The sequence below is a fragment of the Aplysia californica genome, unplaced genomic scaffold, assembly GCF_000002075.1.
Source record: "Aplysia californica isolate F4 #8 unplaced genomic scaffold, AplCal3.0 scaffold00243, whole genome shotgun sequence".
In the NCBI taxonomy this organism is placed as follows: domain Eukaryota; kingdom Metazoa; phylum Mollusca; class Gastropoda; order Aplysiida; family Aplysiidae; genus Aplysia; species Aplysia californica.
Genome location: NW_004797513.1, coordinates 664360 through 690678, shown reverse-complemented (window position 1 = coordinate 690678; position 26319 = coordinate 664360). Strand labels below are relative to the sequence as shown.

The 26319-nt window shown below is 41.6% G+C and overlaps 2 protein-coding genes across 3 annotated transcripts in view; both read right to left on the bottom strand.

Annotated features, from left to right (window-relative positions):
* Positions 1 to 4878, bottom strand: part of LOC101860021 (organic cation transporter protein) — a 43417-nt gene extending 38539 nt beyond the window's left edge. Inside the window, exon 1 of the mRNA XM_035970259.1 lies at positions 4820 to 4878. Within this exon, the coding sequence (XP_035826152.1) occupies positions 4820 to 4878 (59 nt within the window). The remainder of the gene's footprint in view (positions 1 to 4819) is intronic.
* On the bottom strand, positions 4041 to 26114 carry LOC101858279 (protein IWS1 homolog). 2 transcript variants are annotated; one of them, XM_005100303.2, is made up of 22 exons: positions 25988 to 26114; positions 24744 to 24805; positions 23651 to 23769; positions 22129 to 22781; positions 20734 to 20841; positions 19974 to 20093; positions 19514 to 19666; positions 18850 to 19074; positions 17921 to 17981; positions 17532 to 17569; positions 16653 to 16683; positions 15618 to 15724; positions 15119 to 15248; positions 14319 to 14466; positions 12570 to 12652; positions 11615 to 11666; positions 10605 to 10682; positions 9605 to 9722; positions 9086 to 9194; positions 7922 to 7981; positions 7233 to 7347; positions 4041 to 5901 (listed from the first exon to the last, which is right to left on the bottom strand). In XM_005100303.2, the coding sequence occupies exons 1-22, from the start codon at positions 26010 to 26012 to the stop codon at positions 5776 to 5778; spliced, it is 2721 nt and encodes a 906-aa protein (XP_005100360.1). In that variant the 5' UTR covers positions 26013 to 26114; the 3' UTR covers positions 4041 to 5775. The 2 variants fall into 2 exon arrangements, with proteins under 2 accessions (XP_005100360.1, XP_035826145.1); XM_035970252.1 differs by lacking the exons at positions 4041 to 5901; positions 7233 to 7347; positions 7922 to 7981; positions 9086 to 9194; positions 9605 to 9722 and adding an exon at positions 10152 to 10228.
* Between the last annotated feature and the right edge of the window lie 205 nt (positions 26115 to 26319).

Genomic DNA, 26319 nt, shown 5'->3' with positions numbered 1-26319 from the left:
GGTTGCCTGGTGTCAGAGGTACCGTCATCGTTCTAACGGTGGCCAAAGTTTGGCGACTTACAAACCTGTTGTAGTGTCCCCGGAAAGAGCTAATTTACATCATATTGCTCGGAGGGCCCGTGTGCAAGTTACGCTCGTTAAGAGATCCCTTGGTGGTCTAAAATCGATGAGAGTAGGCTTCGGTCGCCACCCGGGCAAAATTCAAAATTTCCTACCAACTGAAAATATTAGGTGTGTCCCGCGCGCTCATATATGAACTATGCAGTTGCGAGCGCCATGAAATTTTTTACACCACCGAAAAACAAAAACATCATATTGTTCTGCCTTTGGATCAAAGTTTTCAAGTACACCCCAGGAAACCCCAGGAAACCCCAGGAAACCCCAGGAAACCCCAGGAAACCCCAGGTAGGAATGACGTGTTGAGCCCAAAACAAAAATTCGAAAAAAAAATTGCCCAACCTGTGAATTTGTTTTTCAAAATTCTTCGGTTTCATTACATGTATTTTGACGAGCGCCTGATTTCACTACGACACCACGTATTTCAACTCGCGTGTCCTTGAACGGATTTTGTGAGGAACTATCCGGGCCCCAGAATTGCCTTTGTCATGGTTATATTTATGTCATGGCACAATTGTCTAAGTCTGTCCCCGTGGTTTTATGCACCCCGCTAAATTTAGCAAAAATTGATCCTTTTTTGGGGCATAATTTCTGATTATTTTCCTTTATTGTTCTTTGTTAAAAATTAACAGAATCGCATAATTTCACATTTCTGGGTTCAGTTTGTATAATTTCAGAATGTTTCGTGCATAAACGACGGGGACAAGAATATGAGTCAAGACTTAGCTAAGTCGTGTTTTTCTCAAGTTTCCAGTGAAAGGCGTGGTATAAGCTTGTTGTGAAGGATGGCCTCTTGTTTGTTGTCTTACCTCGATCGACGCAGCAGCGCTTTGTTGGTGCGAGCGCTCAAAACATTCAATTTTTTCTTTCTATTTTTGTCCTTTCTTTCTCTCTTTCTTTCTTTCTTTCTTTTTTTTTGGTAAATTTCTTTCTTTTGTTCTTTTGTTCTTTTTTTTAACTTTCTTTCTCTCGTTCTTCTTTCTATCTTTCTTTCTATCTTTCTAGACGTTGCTCGTCCACTGCAGGATGAAGCTCACCAAAAACGGTCTCCATAAATACTTTTATGTTTTCTCAAAACCAACAAAGATGACGAGAGTATTTAATGTGTTATGAACAAGACGCCTTGAAGGAAAATAAAAATATGTGTCACGACTCGGTGTAATCAGACGTTTGTCAATTTTTGGGCATATAGAGTTATTAGTATCATCCTAAAGCTTGTTCATTAGTCTTGAATTTGACGCGGAAAAAACCTACTCATCTGTTTGGAATATCTGTCCCCGTGGTTTTATGCACCCCACATAATTTAGCAAAATTTGATCCTGTTTTGCATAATTTCTGATTATTTTCGCTTATCATTCTTTGTTAAAGTTAACAGAATCGCATAATTTCACGTTTTGGGCTCAGTTTGCAGAATTTCAGAATTTTTCTTGCCTTAAACGACGGGGACAGAAATATGAGGGAAGACATTTGGGATGGAGGAAGTTGAGGGTCGACTGGGGTCAGATGGAAAATTAACGAGAAAAAGACCGTCAAAATGTGGTGACTTCCAAGCTTGAATGACATTGGAAACTACACATTTACTTCACCGTGCCTTTGACTTTGATCAACGTTTTTCAGTAAAAATCAACACAGAAATGTGTTCTTAAATGGACATAGCTGTCCCTGTCGTTTTATGCCAGAAAAATTCTGAAATTAGGCAAACTGAGCCCAAAAATGTGAAATTATGCCATTCTATTAATTTTAAAAAAGAATGATAAAGGAAAATAATCAGAAATTAAGCAAAAAATGATCAAATTTAGCTAAATTATGCGGGGTGCATAAAACCACGAGAACAGACATAGACGGTATTGAAATGTTTGAAAAATTAACCGGATACCGGGTTCTTCATAACTCGTGTGTTTAGCGACTGCGTTCTTTGGTCAACCTTTGCACTAGTTACATTTAAGCTAAGTTCTTGTTGAGATTAACAATGGAATAATGTGGCGGAGGAGAACTGGGGTATGGGTTGGGGGTTGGGGGGGGGGTGGGCTGAAAATGAAGGGGAGGGGGGGGGGCTTGAATAGAACGAGTTCCATAATAATGAAAGACCATAATATTTGAGGCAGCGTGGTGGAATCAGGCTCTCGTCAAAATAATCAAAGTGAAGAAACTTGCATTTTCCCGCAGGTTTGTGATTTTCTATTGAATTTTTCTTTTTTGCCCCAACACCTTTCATGCCCTTTAAAGAATTCATTTCTGTGTGGATTTTTCTGAAAAACGTTGATTAAAGGCAGAAAAAATGTAAATTTTCTATTACCACGGACTCTTAAGCTACGGGAATAACTAATCTTTGGCGGCCATTTTCTCACAAATTTTACCTCTGAAAACAGGTACACGTAACCCCACCTCCTTCTTTCGCAAATATCTCGACTTGTATTCAAGTTAAATGGATTTTGTTCATCCAAATAAAGACAAGTGTATAAGCTTTAAGATGATGCCAATAACTCTATATGCCCAAACATTGCCGAGAGCCTGATTCCACCACGCCGCCTCACAATAATAAATGCACAGACTGTCAGTGTCAACCGCAAGTGCACTCACTGCTCCCTTTAGAGTAAGATAAGAAGGAGGAGGAGCAGGGAGGGGGGGAAGAAGGAGAAGGAGGATAAGATAACAAGGAGAAATATTGCAATTCCATAGCACGGAATGACCATACAACTTTCAACAAGTACGTTGTTTGTTTTAGCAAGAGTTTTTCGGCACTTGCAACATAAGGTCACATAAGTGCCGAAGATTAGAGGTGTTACAAGAGAGTAACATACAGAAAAAAAGAAGGAGGAGAGATAAGGGCAATAGATGTTTTGATATGTTGATAGGAAAGAAGAGGCAAACCACATCAGAGCACCCGCCAACCACCCACCAACAAGTATATTGTAGGTAAGAAGACCAGAGAGTTATAAAAAGGAGGAGGGGGGGTTGAGGGAGATACAAACAGGTAGACAGAACATACTTACTTACTACCCATTACACCATCTGGCGTTTAGGGCAACAAAGGATCTCCAGCTCTGTTTGGGGCCATCTTGGTCAACGTCCCCCACGAATGGCGTCGGTGGCCTAGTGGTTAGGCTCTCGGACTCGCAACCGTAAGGTCGTGGGTTCGAATCATGTCAGGGACCTGACGTTGTGTCCTTGGGAAAGGCACTTTACACGAGTTTTCCTCACTTCACCCAGGTGGGAATGGATACCCGGCTATAGACAGCGAAAGATCTTGTCAGTTTGTTTGTTTGAGCGCTTAATCAACTGCTTGCACTGTATGCTTCCCGGGAAGCTGAGAATGTTTCTGAGTGTTCTATGGTCTGCTGGGGTAATAATATAGTGTAAAGCGCATAGAGCCTGCTGTCGAGCGGGGATATGCGCTATACAAATGTTATCTATCGATTATTCATTTCAGAAGACAGAACAAACTACAGTATGGCACCAAAGTCGTTTTTGTTGTTGTTGCTTTCGTGTTTTTGGGGGGGTTTTTTGCATCCGGAGGTCGATAGAGTAAGATTTCTGGAAATTCGTTTGGGCTTCAAAATTGAATTTGAACACGAAACCTCAAGTCATTTTCTCGATGTGATTCAGTGTGATGGTAGTTCATGGTCTTCTGATCTTGTCTCTGATATGACATGGGAACAGTTCAGTAAGGCGCAGCGCCAAAGAATAATTGTTGATCTTTACTTTGAAAATCTTGATCAAATCTATTGTTTTCACAGAGAGAGAGAGAGAGAGAGAGAGAGAGAGAGAGAGAGAGAGAGAGAGAGAGAGAGAGAGAGAGAGAGAAGAAGAAGAAAAAGAAGAAGAAAAAGAAGAAGAAGAAGAAAACACCAACAAAAAGCCTTACCATAACTGGACCATAATATGATCACACAACAACAGAGAGAAAACGAGTAAGTCCACACTGACATTATCATCATTTTATTCACTTTTTTTGTTTTTTGCCAGTTTTCTTCTTCCCGTACTTGGAGTAATTTACAACATATGCAGCAGAATCTGTCATAAAAAATGAAAACAAAAAAACCCCAACAAAAACAAAAACCACAAAGACAAAATGATCGATGGGCACAAACATTTTCCTCAATCAGGACTTGTCAAGAAATAAATGGAACATGCATTTCTAAAAAAAAACCAAAACTTAAGCTATTAAAACGCTTAAAACAAAAATCAACAAATGTTCTATAATTTTAATAACTGAACTAATTTTCCTATATATATATATATCTGATGTATGTCTAACAAAAGCATTATCTGCATTATCTCACAATTAAGAACCTTCTGATCTCTGCAAACCACATTAATCCTCTGAAACTAAAGAGTTACTCCAACAAAAACTTTTCAATGCTGTTCCTGTTAAAATCTTCCTCAAGAGTCATGGTGCAAGAACTTATTCCAACATACACAAAATTAAAATAACCAATACATGAGACTGACCACCCACAAGACCTCTTCAAAGTTGTACAGTACAGTAACATGTCCCCCAAAGACATTGTTCAAAGTTGTACGGTAACATGTCCCCCAAGTCACTGTTCAAAGTTGTTCAGTAACATGTCCCCCTACGTCACTGTGCAAAGTTGTTCAGTAACATGTCCCCCTACGTCACTGTGCAAAGTTGTTCAGTAACATGTCCCCCTACGTCACTGTGCAAAGTTGTACAGTACAGTAACATGTCCCCCTAACTCACTGTTCAAAGTTGTTCAGTAAAACTTCCCCAAAGACATCATCCTCATCGTCATGACCCATGGTGCAAGTCAGTTTTTCAGTTTTCTAAGTTATTAGTACAGTTGTTTCCTCCTGAACGCACGGTGCTCGGGAGGGCTCTTTTGCTCCAGTCATGAGATGGATATATAGGTCAGCAATGTTGATATTTTTTGCCAGGTCTTCTCAAAACATAACAAAACAAGTTTAGCACAATGATAACGATGTTCCTATCAATCCATGGAGTTATGACGGTGACAAAATGGACACAAAAAGTGGGGGCGTCAAACCTTACCTTCTCCTCCTACCCCTAAACTTAACACAATAATAATAAAAATGAAATATTTTAGAATGGTGCTTTTAAAAACTTTATTACACAGAATCATCATGCAAGGATGACTAATCTCATTATATATATCACATGATGCAAAATGGAGGAAAAGAACAGAGTTTTGTTTGTTTTATTGTATGTCCGACAGAGAAAAGGAGAAGCAAACCATGATCACTGACGTCAGTTTTCCATCTTGTCTTTGATGAAGAAGATATCTATCTATACAACTAGAACAAAATTGTACAGGAAATCTACCGCAGAAAAATACACCCAAAAAAAAGGGAGTGGGTCTCAAAATATCGTCAACAATATACCCACCCCAAAGCCCGCTATAATCTTTTTTTTTTTTTTTTTATTTTAATGTTAACCCAAAAATCGTTTATTTCAAAGAAGAAAAACCTGGAAATATTCATGGCACATCACACACTTCCCAGACACTTCAGTCAGACGAGCCTTCCACACGCCCATGTACACACTCGCACTTGCATACACAAATACACACACACATACACACACACATACACAAACACATACACATTCACGCACACACACAGTTGGATGTACACTCATCGAAAAAAAAATAAATAAAATAAAACCCCCAGAACCCGTCCTCACAAAGCCATGTTGCGTCCTTCGATACTGATTGCCACGGCTTTCTGGGTTTTGGAGTACTTTTTCTTCTCCAGGAAGCTTCGCTTGTGCTTTTCATATCGGCTGATGGGTTTCTTCGACGAACCCTGGGAGATGAAAAAAGCAAATTTGACGTAGCCGAACACATTTTGTACATAATTTGTCGATGCAACAGACCAGCGGTAGGCTGTTAAAACACGCAAAACTGAAATTACTTTCAATACACGTGCTATGAAAAATAGATAAAAGGTATTTCATCTTTTTTTCTGGGTTTTAAAAAAAATTTAATGCAGGTATTTCAAGCCCCCATCAAGACAATTTAGATAATTTAGGAAGCAGGCTTTAATCCTTCCTGCCAAGGCCAGCCCGAGATATAATGTCCCAGCAGCAAGATTGGAATACTCTATAAAAACTCTCGCTACACAGGAAGCAACCTGAGGTTTTCTGCGAGTAATGGCTTACAGCATCTACAATGTACGACTACATCACAGAGATGTTAGTCTTTCGTCTTTGACACGACCTGAAAGACCAGATGTTTATAAATGGCAAAACTGTAAATGTGTCACAATGCGGTGGAATTAGCACTCGTCAATTTTTGGGCACATCGAGTTATTGGTACCACCTTAAAGATGGTTCATTTGCCCATCTTTTGAAGAAAATATCACCCATCTATCTTGAACAGAGGTCAAGATACTTCCGATTAAATGAGGTGGGGTCTACTGGTTTTAAAGGTAAAATTAGCAAGAAAATGGCTGTCAAAGTTTGGTGATTTCCATGGCTTGAGAGTCCTTGGAAACTGAAAATTAACCCTCTTTTTGTACCTTTAATCAACGTTTTTTAGTAAAACCCATGCAGAAATGTGTTTTGAAATGGTCATGAAAGGTGTTGAGTAATAAAATAAAAATACGATACAAACTGCCAAATTGGCGGAAAAAAATGCTGGTTTCTTCGATTTCATTATCTCAACAACAGCCTGTATTTACCACAATGCCTCACAAATTCAAACTTTATCCCTTTCATTTCCTTAGGGCCATTTTGAAAAATACGTTCAATACTGCCAGTCACGTACGGGCTGTGCCGATCGCATACTGCCAAACACAGATGCAGGTCTCCGAGTTTTGTTTTTAAAAAAGAGTTTTACAGCACTTTCGACAAAAATGACTGTGACAATAAAACTCAAATAAATAAGACTGTGGTCTCTCCTTACCTTAGTCTTAGTTTTAGTAAGAGTTTTACGGCACTTGCAACACAATAAGGTCATATAAGTGCCGAAGAATAGATTACGTGTTACAAGAGAGTAACAAACACAAAAAAAGAAGGCGGGGAGATAAGGACGACAGATGTTTGATAGGACAGAAGGAGCAAACCACACCAGAGCACCCGCCAAAAATGACCGTGACGATAAAACTCCATCAAATAAACCGAGGTCTGTCCTTACCTTGGTGGGCGGCTGGTACTCTGTGTTGGTCTTTGGTCGGACCACGTAGTCTTTGTTGGAGGGAAGCGGGACTCGGGCTCTGTACACCCAGCCGGGGTCGCCGGGTCGCAGAGCTCTGGAAACACAAACCATTGGATAAATAAGAGGGCTTGTTTCTGTCTTAGTAAGTGTTTTACGGCACTTGCAACACTAAAAGGTCATAGAAGTGCTGTAGATTAGAGGTGTTACAAGAGAGTAACAAACACAAAAAAGGAGGATGGGAGATAAAGACGATAGATGTTTTAGTTTTTAGCTTTAGCTGAGGTTTTACGGCGCTCGCAACACAATAAGGTCATACAAGTGCTGAAGATAAGAGGTGTTACAAAAGAGTAACAAAAATGACCCCAGGGCATACAGATAGGGTTAAGCATTTATTTTTGGTCTAGTGTTAACTCTTTATTCCCAATCGGATGCTGGGAGCTTCCAGTACTAGTGACAACTGTTGCGTTTAATTTAGTGTTAGTTTCTTCTTGTTTTTTCGAACCTATTCCCGATCCAAGTTTTTTAGAAATGACTAAGCCTTTGTTTCCACCATTTTGAAGTTGGAGGCAAGCTTTTGGGGTTGTAATGTGACATAGTGCACCAGGTTTAGGTGACTGAAGAAAAAACTCCGGGAAACCGTTGACAAAACTCAGGTTTTAATCACTCACTTTTTCTCCCCTGCCATAGCCTTGTCAATGTCCCTCCGGGGAGTCTGTGCCCCCTCCATGCTGGGGGAGGAAGAGAAACAGACACACAGGTGAATATCGCACAACATGGGACAACATCAAATGTACATTAAATTTTCATTTCTTCTCTTTCTCTCTAAAACACATCCCCACCCCCCTCTCTCACTCTCTTTCTAACCCTCTCTTTCTCTCTTTCTCTCTCTCTCTCTCTCTCTCTCTCTCTCTCTCCCTCTCTCTCTCTCTGCCCCTCCCCCCCAATCCCCTCAGAACATTTTTTTACACTTCACATAAGAGTGACAGAATTTTTTTCCACTTTAGGTAAGTTTTTCTTTTAAAGCAAAAAAAAACTCATTATTTGTCAAACTTTTTAAAAACATTGATTAAACTAAGAAATTATTTTTTTAAATGTCTATAAATCAACCAAACAAACCACAAATCCTTGCCATACTGAATGTGCAGAAGTCAACATAGCCAAACAGCAGCAGACGTAAACAGTTACACTTAATTATTTAACCCTATCCATACGTCGTGTCTTACTACGGCACCAACAATCTCGTAACACCATCTAGATGAACTAATTGTCAGACTTTTCCACGGTAAGATTGTTCATTTTTCATTGTTTCAGGAAGCAACATCGCTGCACTCTGGACATGTCCATGGATGGTAAGAAACCCTCACTAGACATTCTCCAACTTGGTTTTCTGTGTTGGAGCTGTCAAGTTTCGACGGAGCGCCAACAGCAATCTGACAAACATTTTGTTCGTGTCAGATCCGGCAAAACTCAAGGAGTTTTTAAGGAGATTTTTCCTTGAATGCAAATTCAAGGAGTTTCCAAGGACTCCTTGAATTTAACCCTATCCGTACGATGTGTTTTACTATCGTATCCAAACGAGGGGAACTCTGTGCCACCACTTTCCAAAGAGGAAATTTACTCGTTAATCCGATCCGTACGCTTTGCATAGCAGCCTGTCAAAATGATTTTTTGAGAAATACAGAAAGTTTCAAAGAGATCTTCGTACTAGAAGTATTCTAAAATGTGAAGAATACAACCCCGGGAGTACAAAATGACCCCAGGGCGTACGGATAGGGTTAAGGAGGTCACAGGAAGCCTGTTCTAACGTACGTCAGTTACGACTGACGACTGACCTGACTCTCCGTTTCTTGGGGATCTGCTCGTAATCTCTCTGCTCTCTCTCCTCTCTGGACAGGTTTTTGAAGTTTGTGGTGAGGGAGAAGATAGGCCGAGACCACTCATCTGAGGACAAGGACAATCATAATGGTGAGCACGAGGAAATTTTCTCTGTCTGTCTCCCCCTTTCTCCCTTTGTGAAATCTCCCCCCCCCCCCCCCCCCCCCCAAATCATCTGAAGACAAGAACAACCATAATGGTGAGCATTTTCTCTCTCTGTCTGTCTGTCTGTCTCCCCCTCTCTCCCTCACTCTCTTTGTGAAATTCTCCCCCCCCCCCCTCCATCTCGCTCCATCTCGCTCCATCTCTCTCTCTCTCTCTCTCTCTCTCTCTCTCTCTCTCTCTCTCTCTCCTCTCCCCTCTCCTCTCCTCTCTCTCTCTCCTCTCCCCTCTCCTCTCCTCTCCCCTCTCCTCTCCACCCTCTCTCTCCTTCTATCTCTCTCTCATATATTTAAGAAGCACTCCTATAAACTCACTGATAAGTCTCCCGGCAACCACTTTGTTCTCCCTGGCTTCCCTGGGATGTTTGTACAGGTACATGATGGCTTTGCCGATACCGCTGCTCTTCAACAGGTCGCTGTGGATGGCGGGGAACTGAGGAGGACAGAGAAGAACAACGAAAGGTGACTGTGGGGAACTGAGGAGGACAGAGAGGAACAACCAAAGGTCGCTGTGATTTAGTTTTAGTTTTACTAGAAGTTTTACGGCGCTCGCGACTGAATAAGGTCATATGAGCGCCAAGGGGTGGATGTCAACAGAGAAGTCCTTACAGGGAATCAGACTTACTCTGCTCACCTCTCTAGCTTCAACAGCACAAAGTCTGCTTCGACTATCAGGACACCCTGGAAATAGCGGGTCACAAGAGAGTGACAAACATACAAAAGAAGTAGAGGAAAATGACGATAGTGAGGATTAGGAAAGAAAAAACAGCAGTTCCCTGTTGTAGTTCAGGCACAGTTATGAGCATGACATTGTTAGATCAGCCCATTTACAATTCTACAGTGCACTAGAACGAGAAATGTCCCCCCTTTGAGAATGGCCTAAAGACACTTCAGTCAGTGGCACCGCCCCGGGGGTAGGTCACTGTGAATGGCGGGGAACTGAGGAGGTCAAAGAGGAACAACAAAAGTCGTTATATCTTTAGACGCCACTTACCGCCGCTACGAAAAAAAAAAATCACCTTAGAAAAGGTCAATATTTATTATTTATGTACTGGACTAAGATAATGTTGCCCTTTTTGTTTGTTTTTCATGCCAACTTCAGTTAGTTTTAGTAAGAGTTTTACGGCGCTCGCAACTGCATAAGATCATATGAGCGCCAGAAGATTTGAGGTGTTACAAGAGAGTAACAAACACAAGAAAAGAAGGAGGGGAGATAAGGACGATAGATGTTTGATAGGAAAGAAGAATGCCAGCTTTCTGTAAAATTCAAATTCCTCTGAAAAATGACATTCTGCATTCTGTTACTACAACCCACCTGCTGCAGAATCCTGAGGAAGCCTTCTCTGATGTTGATGTGAGGTAAACTCTTGTCTGGTAACGGGGCCAGCCATTCCTGTTTTGGTAGAAAAGATAATAGTTATTTTCTTATTCATTCAAACAAACAAAAATTGTCGGCTTTTTTTCAATAAAGAGAAGCACACCGACACAATAATGGTCACTTAGTGCAGGGAGAAAGAGAGATGCAGAAAAGGAAGAAAACTTTAGTTTCTGCTATGTGACTTACAACCAATACCCATAAACCGCAGATGCTGCAAGACCGTGAATCACTAAAGTAATCACTAAAAAGTGGTATTTATTTGTGAGGTTTTAAGAACTGTAAATTTAGCAATAGAAAAAAAAAGCAAAAGACAGAAAAGCAACAGGACCAACCAGTGGTGACCTCCAACCACCTGCCCACTAGAACTGTTTAGTTTACCAATAACCCACTGCCCATTCTGGAGCACCAGGGCATGAGACTGCAGACAAGCTATCAAGGACTGGAGCAAGCCTGCCCTAGACAGACACAGCTGCCTCTTTACGGACCTACAGAGGGATCATCCAAGCCAAAAGCAGAGACGAGTGGCTAAACAGATGGGCCAACGCAGATTCAGGAAGATCTCTCTTCGGGTACATGGACAAACCCAATCCCAAAGACCCTTCGAATCTTTTATGTAGAGCCGATCAGACATAGATCATCAGTGCCCGCACAGGACACTTACACACCAACAAGCACATAAACAGAATTAACCCCATGTGGGGAACCCCATTGCAGACACTGTTTCTACCACGAGGAGACTGTTGAACATCTTCTCCTTCACTGCCCAAACCTGGCAGTTCTTCGATGCAGGCTCCTACACACACCTACAGACTTACAAAACCTGCTCTACTCTGGCGTTGACCAGATGACAAGGACATGTGGTTACTTGAGGGAGGCATTGCGCTGCCAAGAGCGAAATGCTCGCAGCTAAAGGGATTTGAAAACACAACAACCAATAACCCACTCACCGTCATAGCACCAAGGATTCCTGACTCCAAAAAAATTCCGTGCAGATCAGACCTGGGGTAGGAGAGACCAGAAAAAAAATGACCATGCAGTTTGTTTGAGAGACGAGAAGCACATCATGTGATGACAGTCATTTCGTGAAAGGAAAAGGTATGTTTGCAAGACAGAAATAATAGAGAGAATTTTTTTTTTATGGACCTACCAGAAAAGCCCTCCAGGGTGAGAGTGAGACAATATCCCAGCAGACGACACACACACACACAAAAAAAAATCTTTCCCAAACTCAAATGGAAATAGCACCTGCCAATATTGCATTTTATCAATTTTTCTGTTGTTTACAAATGCAACTGATTTTCCATACAATGCCGCATTAAAGGCTACAAAGATCATAGTTATTATCAATGACGCTGATCGCCTATTGTTGACTTCTGAGTTTGTGTCAGGGCACGGAGCCAAACAGCGGGTGACTTCAGTCCTTCACCGCCAGCAGGCCATCTCGGGCCACCATTGTCACCTCCCATCTGTGACCTTAGGCCACCCTTGTTACCATTTCCTAAAGATGACCTCGGTCAGTTAGATGACCTCAGTCAGTTAGAGAGAGACACACAGGCAACAGTGAAGAGCCTATCAGTCCAACCCCCTCCCCCCCCCCCCCCCCGTGCGCGATACCGGTAACAGGAAAACCTGACACTGACAATATCTCATCACACAGGAGGAACTGAAAGTACCCGGCCAGTGCTGGTCACAGGAAAACTTGACAGTGACAATATCTGATCATACAGGAGGAACAGAAAGCATGTGGAAAATACTAAAAGCAGGCAACAGTGAAGAGCCAATCAGCCACCGCCCCCCCCCCCCCCCACCCCCGGATACTGGTCACAGGACAGCCTGACAATGTCTGATCACACAGGTACGTGAAAGCAAGCGGGCAATCCAGCTAGAGGCCTAGAATCTTACTTCTTGAGCTGATTCTGTACAAAGGGCAACATCTTGATCTTGTTGGTGGCCACCTGCTTCTTTTGATTCAGCTCTCGGTCATGCTGTAGAAGAAACACAGAGAGGAACATAATTGATTTAAATTAAGGGGTTGAAATAATGGCCAGAAACAAATCAATAATTTCATTATCACTACAAAATTACGAACCGATATCATCACTATAAAACACATGTCATCCATGTTATTAACCTGCAATCATCATTTTCTTCTTCTTCTTCTTCTTCTTCTTCTTCTTCTTCTTCTATCCTGTGGTTGGGGCAACCGTGGGGGCACCACTGTATCTGACAACCAGCTCTCGCCATTTCTCGCTGTCCTCTGCTTTCCTCAGATTGTCACCCATCGTCTTTCCTGTCCACTCTGTGATGTTGTCCTCCCATCTCCTTCTCTGCCTTCCTCTCTTTCTCTCTCCTTGTACAGTTCCTTGCAGGATTGTTTTGGCAAGTCCTGTGGATCTTGTGACATGCCCATACCATTTTAATTTTCGTCTCTTCACTGTGGTCAGAAGATCTTCATGCTGCCCCACTGCGTCGTTATAACAAGTCGTTACAATCATTATTCCAACAAAACCACTTGTTGAATTATGCAGTTCCAGAGATCACTCCTGGCTGAAATCAGACCTGCACTTAACTAGTTTCTCCTGCAGTATGTCCTCAATAGTAAGCTTGGCTATAATAAAAATCAGTCACTGACATTGAAATATAGCTTTGTATTCATTTGGTCGCTTTTAAGAACATGGGAGCTATCCCGAAAAATGCTGTTTTGAGAAAATCGAAGATAAAGTCTTTGCCCCTTGTTCAGTTCCTTTAATATATACAAGGACAGTCTTCTCTATAACTAAACAAATTCACACACCAATGAAACCAAACTTCTCCTATAGGAAGGGCAATGCCCACTTTTCGTAAAGGTCAAGATTTCTGGAAACCCCTGAAATCTGGGTTAGCCCGCTTGTCCTTAAAAGCGACCATTTCTACTGAGGTCTGTGATTCAGAGCCAGAGCCAGCAGTCAGAGTTTACTTCCATTCAACGAGCATGAAAATGAACACTGGAAGGTTTTATTTTTGTTATAGTAAAGGTTTTACGGCACTCGCAACTGCATAAAGTCATATGAGCGCCAGAAGATTAGAGGTGTTACAAGAGAGTAACAAACACAAAAAAGAAGGAGGGGAGATAAATACGATAGATGTTTGATAGGAAAGAAGAAGCAAACCACACCAGAGCACGCGCCAACCACCAACTCTAGAAGGTTCTTTTGTACACCGGGGAAGTTGAACAACATAGTGGCCACCGTTGGCTTAGAATGTCAACAGGAAACCGTTAATAATAATAATAAACAGTATTTGCAGAGTGCATATCCCCCTCGATGGAAAGCTCTGTGCGATTTACACTATATCATTACCCCAGCAGACCATAGAACACTCCGAAATATTCTCAGCTTCGCGGGAACCATACAGTGCGAGCAGCTGCTTAAGCGCTCAAACACTAACAAACTGACAATATCTTTCACTGTCTAAAGCTGGGTACCCATTCCCACCTGGGTGAAGTGAGGAAAATTAGTGTAAAGTGTCTTTCCCAAGGACACAACGTCGGGCCCCAACGTGATTCGAACCCATGACCTTACGGTTGCGGGTCTGAGAGCCTAACCACGAGGCCACCGAGGCCACAGGAAAAAGTTAACCTGAAACAAACTTTTTTACAGATAAAAAGCTTACATTGGCAGCTTCCTTCATTTTGACAATGAGGTCAGCGATAAGGTCATCGTTATCGTTAATGAGGTCAACGTCTTTCCGTTTTCTTCGCTGTTTCTGCATCTCCTCCTTTCTCTTGGCCATCATGAGATCAAAGTCTGAGGCGTACGACCTGTGGGAAGATACAGGAAATCCAATTAGCTACGATAACACCCATGAGGAGTCTATGGCTGAAGCAGAGACTAATGATGGATATGATCTGCAATAAATAATGATAATAATAATAATAATAATTGCAATAATAATATTAATAAAAATAATAATATTAATAAAAATAATAATATTAATAACAACAATAACAAGGTGTATGTGTCAATGTCCAACAAAGACTAATACATCTACAACAGATAATAGGTTACAGAACTATGGAGTCAGCAACACAGGGCTCAAATAAATTTCTAAAATACTCTGAAATTTTGTCACAGTAAAATATTAGTTTTATGCCACCTTCCCTAACACAACACAATTTAAATAGGTCATTTTGTGAGTGGTTGCTCCTTAGCCCTGTCTTTTTAGTTTTGTTAGAGGGTTTACTGCGCTAGCAACTGCATAAGGTCATATGAGCGCTAGAAGATCAGAGGTGTTACAAGAGAGTAACAAACATAAAAATGAAGGAGGGGAGATAAGGACGATAGATATTTGATAGGAAAGAAGGAACAAACCACACCAGAGCACCCGCCAACCACTCACAGAGTAGGGTTGAAGGAAGGGCTATCCAGCAACATTTGAAACGGTCCTACGGTCGTACATCTACCAGTACTCACTGTTCTCCATCACCGGAGTCCTTTCTCACATCATCGAGATTCTCATCATCGGAAAGTTCCGGCACCGCTCCCCCAGAAGCCTCCTCCGGGACGCCAGACACGCCCTCGTCTTCGTCGTCTGACTTGATCGCTAGACACCACAGACAATTAGTAGTTTTAGTAAGAGTTTTACAGCACTTGCAACACAATAAGGTCATATAAGTGCTGAAGATTAGAGGTGTTACAAGAGAGTAACAAACGCAAAAAAGAAGGAGGGGAGATAAAGACGATAGGTGTTTGATAGGAAAGAAGGAGCATACCACACCAGAGCACCCGCCAACCACCCACTCAAACGGTATTACCTAAGCACGAGAGTCATTGTGTGGTATAAAAAATGGGGTAGCAGTAATGTTTTACAGGATTAAGAGACAGTGCACAGTGATCATAATGATATGCAAAGGGGTAGGGGTTACACTTTACTTTGACCCAGACTTCAATACCACCCAAGGATCAAACTTACCTGTTTTCTTCTTCTTCTCTTTCTTTGGCACCTCACTAGCGTCGAAACCTTCAAACTCCTCGTCTTCGTCACTCGACCCAAAAATGTCTGCTATCAGGTTGTCTTCTCTGGTGAAAAATTTATTTTTTTTAATTTAAAAAAACCTAGTTGGAAAAGCACATTTTAACAATAATGGACATCCAGTGAATGGAAAGAGCAAAATATACAAAACAGAAACATCAGAGGGAAAGGGGAAAAGTTGGACCTACTAGTGACGCCCTCCAACCATCCATACATCTGGATTGTTTTGAGTTTTAGTAAGAGTTTTACTGCACTCGCAACACAATAAGGTCATAGAAGTGCCGAAGATTTAGAGGTGTCACAAGAAAGTAACAAACACAAAAAAGAAGGAGGAGAGATAAGGACGATAGATGTTTGATAGCAAAAAAGAAGCAAACCACACCAGAGCACCTGCCAACCACCCACATACATAATTCTCATTCTCAGAGTATGAAACTTACACAAATAAAACATTCAGATACATGAAATAGCCCGAAAGCCTTCATAAAGGTTTCTGGAATACATTTTTTTAGTTTTTGTAAGAGTTTTACAGCACTTGCAACACAACAAGGTCATAAAAGTGCCGAAGATTAGAGGTGTTACAAGAGAGTAACAAACACAAAATAAGAGGAGAAATAAAGATGATAGACGTTTGATAGGAAAGAAGAAACTAACCACACCAGAGCACAGAAAATATTTTGTTTGATGGAGTCAAAAAGGGCACATTGAAACAATGACCGTCATTCACAGCTGGGAAAAAAGTAAAACAGACAAACGGAAACAAAAGACGAAAAGTAAAGAAAGACAATCAACTAGTGACGCTCTCAAACCACACCCATATCTGGATACAAAAACTTTCCATTTTAAAAGCATCAAACACACACAAAACAAAACAAAAATAAACATCAAACATTTCCATAACCTTAAAACAAAATTCCCAGAAAATTTTTTAAAAACAAAATCTTCGTCAAAACAAATTATCTGCCCAGCACTTACTCTTTGTTCCCTTCGTCCCCACTGCCTGCATCTGTGAAAAGAGATAAGAAAATAATATAAAATGTAGACTAGGACAAGTGTACATAACAAGGGAAGCCCAGCAGTCAGACATAAGAAAACACAATAAGTTTCGACTAGAACAAATGAAGAGCACAGGGGAAAAACGATGGTAGTCACAAACTGGAAATTGCGAGAGTGCCAGTTTTAAAAGCTTATGGACTCATAACTTCATATTTGTTTGACTGGTGGTTTATTGTTAAGTGTTGTTGGATGGGAAATCTAACAACAATAATCAATCAACAGTTGAACAGAAATATAGTTATGAGTCAACAAGCGTTCAAAATAGGTACCCTCACAATTTTCAGTTTGTGACTACAGTTGTAGTCTTCCCCTGTAGTCTTCAAGTGTATATAAGAAGGGAAGGCCAGTGATCAGAGATAAGAAAACAGTTGTCTAGAACAAGTGTACATAAGAAAGGAAGTCCAGTGATCAGACTTCTGCTTTGCTTTATAAAATTTATCCCCCACATCCATTATCGCATTTTGCACACAAACAAAAGTTCTTATTCTGAAAGGTCTCGTCAACCAATCTTGTTCCAGACCATGAAGATGTTAAAATAAATAATTTTTTCAACCTTTTCCTAGCCTGTAAATCAGACGTAACTTCAGTCTGAGCTTTCCAAAAGACTCCCCCCCCAAGAGAAGAGAAACTTGCATTATGCCTTCATTTTCAGATCACAACAGCAAAATAGTGACCGGCAAAATAAAAAGTTTTCGTTTAGTTCGTGTGTATTTGGACAATAAGGCTATAAATCTGCAACTAGAAACCCATTGACTTTGCTCTTCTTTCAGAGTAATTAGAGACGTATCTGTCACTTACCTTTCATTTCATCGTCTGAACCCCGAGCCTTCTTTGCCCTGAGGAAATAAACCATAACCGAACACTCAGACTTCTGGGGTTTTAGGTTTTTTTAAAGTTTTAGTAGAGGTTTTAAGGCATCCGCAACTGCATAAGGTCATATGGGCACCAGAAGATTAGAGGTGTTACAAGAGAGTAACAAACATAAAAAAAGAAGGAGGGGAGATAAGGACGATAGATGTTTGACGGGAAAGAAGGAGCAAACCACACCAGAGCACCCACCCATCAATCCCCTCCCTCCCATACTCACTACCTCCATCTTAATCAATAAAAAATTAACGAAAAGTAGTTTTATTTTGTGGGGGGAGGGGGGGGGGGTTATAAAACAAAACTGTAGATCTAATGCTCACCCTTCGTCGTCACTGTCGTTCTCTTTGTCGGACACTCTTCCACCAGACCCGGCGGAGCTCGCTGAAACAAGGAGGAAGCAGAAACAACACGCACTGAGATCCTGTTTCACAAAGGCTACTTGTTTCACATTATTACCAAAATAATAAACAAAACATATTCAAGGCTGAAATGTCATTGAAAATGTTAACAGTTTTTTTAGTTTTAGTAAGAGTTTTACGGCACTTGCAACACAATAAGGTCATAGATTAGAGGTGTTACAAGAGAGTAACAAACACAAAAAAGAAGGAGGGGAGATAAGGACGATAGATGTTTGATAGGAAAGAAGGAGCAAACCACACCAGAGCACCCGCCAACCACCCACAAATGGTAACAATAAAATGAAGATACTACAATGTAGCAAAAACAATACAAACCTAAAATTCTAAAATTTACATCAAAGGTCCAAAAACCATTCATATTTCTATTATATAAATGTGAATTCCAACCAACCACCTCAAAATTTTTCAGCCAAATTAGAATACTTAAGGTGACTTTGACCAAAATTTCTGTCTATTGAACCCCTTTCTACCAGTCTTGATCCAGACAAAATATACGGTGTGCGCACACTGACTGAAACAAGAATACCGTGAGACTAAATTATATTTGTTTCTTTCCCCCTGTTACAACAAAAAATCTCTATTTACTATATATATAATATGGATTGTTTATAGTAGACTTTTGTTAAAAGCTGGGGCCCAAATGGCAAGTCGGCCGGAACAAACGGAAAAAGCCGGAAGATTTACATCCCTGAAACAATAAACCAAAGAACCTTGACGACCGAACACACGTACCTCGAGACCCCGACCTGCTCCTGGATCGCTAACAACAAAAACGACCCATATACATACACCAATAAACCAAATAACCCAGACGACCAAACAACACGTACCTCGAGACCCCGACCGGCTCCTGGATCGAGACTTGGACCTCGACCTTCCCCGGGAGCCAGACCGGCTGCGCGACCTTGACCCTGACCCACTCCGCCGCGACCCAGAGCGACTCCGTGACCTTGAACCCCTCCTCGAGCCAGAGGCTGACCGTGAACGTGACCTTGACCCTGCGCGGGAGCCCGAACGACTGCCGACGGGACTGATGGGAGGGGACTTTGGACTACCTGTCAAGGAGGATAGATTATGTGAGGACCAATGAGTAAGAAATTTTGCCAAGGTGAAAAAAAAACAACATATATATATATATCCGGTACATCCCAAAAGACAATGAATATTCCAAATTTTTCTTATTTTTGACAAAAAAGCAAATCATTTATCATCAGTGTTATGCTCTAACCATGTGACATTTTCAAATATTTTTTTTATTTTCAAGATGAAAAAAAAACAACCCTTCAGATCAAAACAATGACAGAAGAAACAAAAGCTATCTTACAGTGTTTGCCCACTCCTGAAGTTCAGATGGACTGTAGAGTGACCTAAGCAATTACTTTAAAACAAAAACAAACAAAACAAAATTTAAAACAAAAGAAGACTTGGTCTATCTATTCCAGTTAAAGGTAACATTTACAAAGGTTCCTCAACACTCTATGACAAGTGGCCTACCTGAACGACTGCGAGCTGGCGACCCAGAGCGAGATCTTGATCTTGACCTTGACCTTGACCCTGACCGTGACCTATTTGACCCGGCAGGAGAACCAGATCGGCTGCGAGCCCCCGGGCTACCCACCAGGCTGATTGCTGGAGACTTTGGGCTGCCTGTGGAGAGGTGAGAGAGAGGGAATGAGCGTTAGAATTTTAACGTCTTCCCAACGAATGTCATTTCTACATGGAAATATTAGATTACAAGTGTGCATTTATCCACGCTTTTTTTTTTTCGTAAGAGTAGGGGGTGGGGGAGGAGAGAGAAAGAGAAAGGGGGAGAGAGAAAGAGAAAGGGGGAGAGAAAAGAGAGAAAGGGGAAGAGAGAGAAAGGGGGAAAGACAGAAAATTGGGGAGAGAGAGAGAAAGAAAGAGAAAGAGGAAGAGAGAGAGAAAAGAGAAAAAGAAAGTTACAAAAACAGACCTGATCGACTCCTCGACCTTGACCTCGACCCAGCCGGACTTCCCGACCGTGACCTATTTGAGTTTGCTGGTGACCCTGACCTCGACCGTGATCGGGACTTGGCAGAACCAGCTCGGCTTCCTGTAACACAAAATTTATTGTACATGTTTGGTTTTTATCATTATTTTATCGTTAGGGAAGCAGGCTGCTTTGACCTGGAATGACAGCGAAAGATCTTGTCAGTGCGTTAGTGTTTTAGCGCATATAACTGGCTGCTTGAACTGTATGCTTCCCAGGAAGTTGAGTTTGTAACAGAATGCTCTCAGGTCTGCTGGGGTAATAGTATAGATTGTGAAGCGGATAGAGCTTGCTGTTGAGCAGGGATTTGCGCTATACAAATGACATCTATTATCTATAATTAGAACGTCTCAGCCAACAGAATCTGAGTTGGAACCAGTATCTGAAAAGCCAGACAGAATATGTTTACTGTAAAAAAATAAATAAATAAATAAATTTTAAAAAATTTTTTAAATAAAAATTCCCCATTTTGGAAATTGAACTCATGTCTTCTGCCTGTTTACTTACTTTACTTGGAGCCTTTACAGAGTAGTTTGAAAACACCTGAGAATACTGCTGCCTCTTGTCATGCAAATTAGTCATACAAGCCAGTTTCCCCAATGAGTAAACCCGCCGAAAACGAAACCCGGCAAAAAGTACTTTCACTATCTTTACCAAAACCAGATCCTCAATTTCCAGTAACAATACATCTGGTAGGTAGTACCTGAACGGGAGCGACTGCGATCCCGCTGAGCTGGGGAACCGGCCACACTCCCTTCCCGGGATGCGTCCTGTTGTGTTGTCTCCCCTTCTTCTTCTTGACTGACTGCCCCTGAGTGAGAGGAAAAAAATGTGAAAGGGTAATGACAGCTTCCCCAGAACAAAAAGACGGAGATAGCAGATGATGATAAGGACTTCCCCTTGCAAGAAACATACACAACTGTTGCACGCCGAAGCCAAGATCCTCACCACCATACCCAACATGCCAGTTTTATATGGCATATCTATAAATTTTTTCCGTTGTACAAGGTTTAAAACTCAAGGTAAATCTGCATGATCATGTTCGGTCTCCCCAGTCTACATGTTTCATGACCATCTCAGTGCCCTGTTCCCTTTCACTGAGACACATACCAGCTACCCCACTTTGGCTTCTAAAAGTACAGCACAAGGTCAAGCAGTTCCAAATGGGAGGCCGTACTTTATTTTAGCCAATACATTTGGTAACAAGTGATTACAATGAAGGGCTATATGAAAACAACAGTCAGTCCCATATTTAAAAAACAACTGAAAATCTCTTGGAGTGAACATTTTAGGACCAAGCAGAAAACTGTCTTCATAAACTTCGCTTTCGATTATATCAATGGCTTGCTCCCAAAAGAGTCTTGCTTTTCCTCTGCGAGACACTAGAGTATTTGAAAAAGTAAAAAACTAGCCATAACAGACAAAACAGTTGGAAACGGTAGGCCTAATGGTGATGAAGTGTTAATGAAAACAGTATCTCTCTACAATTTCCCCTATCATTTCGAGGCTCAAAGTTGTCCAAAAGACTCCTATGGAATTGTTTCAGCCTTTGAAAATCAAGACACAACACTAGTCAATGGTACTCATTCAAGTTTTGACTGGATTAAGTGCTGAAGGTACTAGTTTATTTTCAGTTCTTTTAAAAAAACAGCACAGAATGCCATTCAACATACAGCGCAGTGTGCTGTCACAGAGCATCAGGTCCAGCAACACAGTACACAGTGAGTCTTAACTCTTTAAGCCCCGAGTTAGTTCCATCGTTTCCCAGTTTTTTTCTACAGTCACCTAAACCTGGTGCACTATGTTTCATTATAACCCCAAAAGCTTTCCTCCCAACTTCAAAATGGCGGAAACAAAGGCTTAGTCATTACTAAAAAAACTTGGTTTGGGAATAGTTCCGAAAAAACAAGCAAAAACTAGCACTAAATAAAACGAAACAGTTGTCACTAGTACTGGACGCTCCCAGCGTCCGATGGGGAACAGGGTTATTACCGCCGGATACTCCCAGCGTCCGATAGGGAATAGGGTTATTACCGCCGGATACTCCCAGCGTCCGATGGGGTTCAAAGAGTTAGGGTTAGGGAATGAGTCGACTCACCATCAGCAGGGGAACCCGGCCCTTCACTGCCAGCAGGCGACCTCGGCCCACCATCACTTCCTGCGGGTGACCTTGGCCCACCATCACTTCCTGCGGGTGACCTTGGTCCACCATCACTTCCTGCGGGTGACCTTGGTCCACCATCACTTCCTGCAGGCGACTTGGGTCCTTCACTGCCAGCAGGAGACCTCGGGCCATCATTGTCACTTCCCATCGGTGACTTCGGGCCATCCTCATCGCCACTTCCCACGGGTGACCTTGGCCCATCATCACTGCCTGCGGGAGACGCGGGGGCATCTGGAGGCGACGCTGGTCCATCTGCACTTCCTGTGGGTGAAGCTGGTGCGTCTTCAACACTTGTCTGAGATTTCGGTCCATCATCTGCACTTCCTGCTGGTGATCCTGGTCCGTCTGCACTTCCTGTGGGCGAGGCTGGACCGTCGGCACTTCCTGTTGGCGACCTGGGCCCATCACTTCCCGCTGGTGAAGCAGGAGCACTTCCGTCAGGAGACTTTGGGCCGTCGTCTTCATCATCGCTTCCCGCAGGGGAGGAGGGGCCATCAGGGCGGGGAGATCCCCCTGCTTCACTCCCCTGGGTGCTGTGGCGAGACCCGGGGCTGGCTGATCGACTGCGAGCCGAGGGGGATGGGGACCTGTGATATTGTGGAAATACAAGTGTAAGTCAGGAATCTTTATTTGTCCTGTGTCCCGATAACACAGCTGATATTCGTAAGTTACGTAAAAATGGGCTGACATGGTATAAATTGTTACGCTTCAAGAAAAGAAAAGAAAAGAACAAAAAAAAGGGGGATGTGATAATGATGATGAGTTAGTCAATATTCTGACGTTATGAGCATCCACATAGGAAAAAAAAAAGCCTGACAACTGTCTGGCTACAGAAATGCTATTCATCAGCATCAAGGCTAATATAAATCGATCAAATTACCCAACAAACAACTAAGCACACAGAACACCTGTTGAGTGGTTTATGACAAGTTGTTGGGCTAGTGATAAGATAAGATGTGGTTTCTTATCCCTGTTTATGCTGCATGATGAGTTCTTGGGAAATGCACTTTATACAAACTTTTCCTTATATGACCCAAGTGAAAATGAGTACCTGTCTGAGACAGGTGTATATTCTTGTGAGTATGTATGTTTTTGAAGACAAGGCAAACTTTTCTAGTGTCATTGCAGATGGAAACATTCATGAGATCTTTACACATCCCATAGACTTATACTCCTAGACCTTGAACTGTCATGGCTGCCACTCTTCTGCAGCCCCATTATATGCCCGAATGAAAAGCAAAACTCTCACCTTGCAACAGCCAAGAGTGCGTAGCATCCCCCACTCCCCCTCCCATCTGGTTCAAACGGGTGAACCCTAGAGTGAACCAGAAATACACCGCAACACACGGTCAAGGACATTGAAATACAAGTGTACGACACAAAACCAAGTGAACCTCTTTTCCAAACAGAACAGCCTGGTCCTATTATCATGGTTTGTTGACAAGGGAACACTGACCTGCTCTGAGAGCGGACTGGGGAGGCAGCCGGGCTATTCATGGATCTGTCACTGCCGGCCGGAGACGCCGATCGGCTTCTGTCTTGTTCCATGTCTTCTTCCTGACTCCCATCTTCATCCTACAACACAGAAAATTATATATATATCTGTTGAAGGAAATTCCACATGTATCTCATGAAGCTACTTTCGTTTAGTTTAGTTTTAGTAAGAGTTTTACAGCACTTGCCGTGCTACACAAAAATGTATATATTTTAAGTGCTGAAGATTAAGGTTGTTACTACCAGTAGCTTCATGGCACAGAAAACAAAGAGGAGAGATAAGGACAAGGACAATAGAAGTTTGATAGGGAAAGACAGAGCAAAGAACACCAGAGCACCAACTAACCACCTCTAGCTCTTTTCTGAATGAAGAAATTATGCGACTTCAAGACTCCTTAATAAACTGTGCACCCTTTTAATGATTCTGAACAACTGTTAATATTTTCAGAATCGAAAGTTAAGTGGTCTCAAGTTTTAACAACCAAAACGACGAACTTTCACAAATATAATTTTCAGATTCAGACCTACAAAATTATTTTAATATAACTTTTTTTTCAGTCCACTTCATAGCATCCTGCAGCACTAATTTTTAAATATGGCCATAATCCCACAATGGCCACATTATTTAAGACTTTTTGAAAAACTACTAAATTTTGAACAAATCCAGTATTTATGTAATATGCGATCTATATAATACACCTGACCTCTAACTATGGTTCATCAAATGTTATCTTAAGTCCACTGGGGCCTGTCATTCTCTGCTGGGAGAGAAAAGACCAAATCCTGCCATACCAAGTGGCAAGTTGCTTTAATAACTTTCTGTCAGACTGTTAGCAACAATTCTCATCCAAAGCATCCCATCCCAACCTAAAAAATAAACATGATACAATCATGTATGAAACTGGATCAAATTGCACCCGAACGGTAAATTTCCCCCTTTCAAAGAAAATCTGGCCACCCTCAAATGTACCAAATCAAAGGAGGAAAAAACAAGGATTTGAACAATTTCGTCAATTTTCTGCAGCCCACTGTAGTCTGATGACCAATCAACTGACCTGCTGGGACTGTGCGTCTTGCTGATTGTCGTCGTCATCCTCCATGGAAGCAACACCGTCTCCTGAAGGAAAAAGAAACCAATTTATGAGGAAGCGCTGAAAGATAAAGCAACCAATGTGGCATGATCCCTAGCTAATGATTTAGGGAAGACAAAATGCAGCTCCGATGGCACTTGATAAAATTTTAAGGCTTTCAAAATCTTGCTCTAACTGGAAAAATACCATGCCATAGATCTATATACACCCATACCCTTTTTCCTGAAGTTTTTCTGTTTTATAATGCAAATTTACATCAACTCAGATTAGTTTTCTTAGCACTAAAATCATGACATAAAATATCCAACTACAGCAGAGGTATCAAAGCCTCAGGGGCTACTCAAAGCAGAGCCTGGGTGAGATTCTCAGTCACATCTAATAGGATAATTCCACAAACCAAAAAAAAAGGTTTCGAAAGTATGGGTTTTTTAACATTTTGCAGTCACACAGCCAGCAGTACAAAATACCCCATCTGGTCACCCAGCCAGGAGTGTGACCGCAACAGACTTCTCGGGCCTGGCGCAAAACTGCATTTTTATCATCATAATTTGATGTTTTGCAGTGTTAGGTTGGATGCTCGCCGTACAACAAACGTATAGATCTAGAATCTAGATCTAGATGAAGATCTAGGCTCAAATAAGGGGGGTGGGAACTAGATCTAGGCCATAACTTGCCATAAGGAGGAGGAACTTCTGAACAACCATCTCTCAGAGTTGGAGAATGGATTTTACGAGATTCTAGAATCTTAATCTAAACTAGATCTAGAGGATTGATGAATCATGAGATTCTAGATTCTTAATCTAGATCTATATATCTAGATCTAGATTCTAGATCCAGTAGAGAATCTAGATTAGATTCCAGATCCAAGCGTAAAGAAAAGACAGAGAAGGAAGACGAAGACGAAGATGTACCAGTACCAGTCCTTTCTCTAGAACTTTATTGACATATGAGCAGAGAAAAAAACCTAAAACGCCCACTAAACTAGACAGCAAGAACCAGGAATCATGTAACAAATGTTAAAACGTAAGCCAGCTGCCTTAACAAAAAGAATACGATAACCAGATGTTAAATCGAGTCATGATCTTCCCAACTGTTCAGAAACAGGGGGCTATCGATAATAGGTTGTTACAAAACAAAACCAAACTGTCTACGCTTTGTTTCACGAACAGGGAAGTAACAAGTCGAAAAACAATGATTTGAGTACTTACTTGGAGCATCACTATCCGAGTCCATATTAAAGTTTACAATGAAATCAGAAAAAGACCACAAATGTACAGTTTAGAAGGTGTTTCTCTCCCCAACTGGACTGTTGGTCGAGAGTTTTTGACTGACCGATAGTGGTGGGCGGATTTGCTACTTGGTTTTGGGATTTGCTGGTACTTCGTGTGAGTGAGACTACCCAAAACCTGGAACCCCAAATCCCAAATCTTTGAAAAGTACGAAACAAAACAAAGTTTTGAAATATATGCTGGCTTAATTTCTAAACTGAAATATCTCAAAATAATATTCAAATACTACAAAACCTTGTATGCGATAAGTA

Coding starts and splice junctions, on each gene's coding strand:
- LOC101858279 (XM_005100303.2), bottom strand. CDS start 26,012: ATGGACTCGGATAGTGATGCTCCAA. Junction 17,982..18,849: donor GAGCCGGTCGGGGTCTCGAG/GTACGTGTTGTT, acceptor TCCTTGTTTCAG/CGAGCTCCGCCGGGTCTGGT. Junction 15,249..15,617: donor AGAGAAGAAGAAGAAAACAG/GTAAGTTTGATC, acceptor TGTGGTGTCTAG/CGATCAAGTCAGACGACGAA.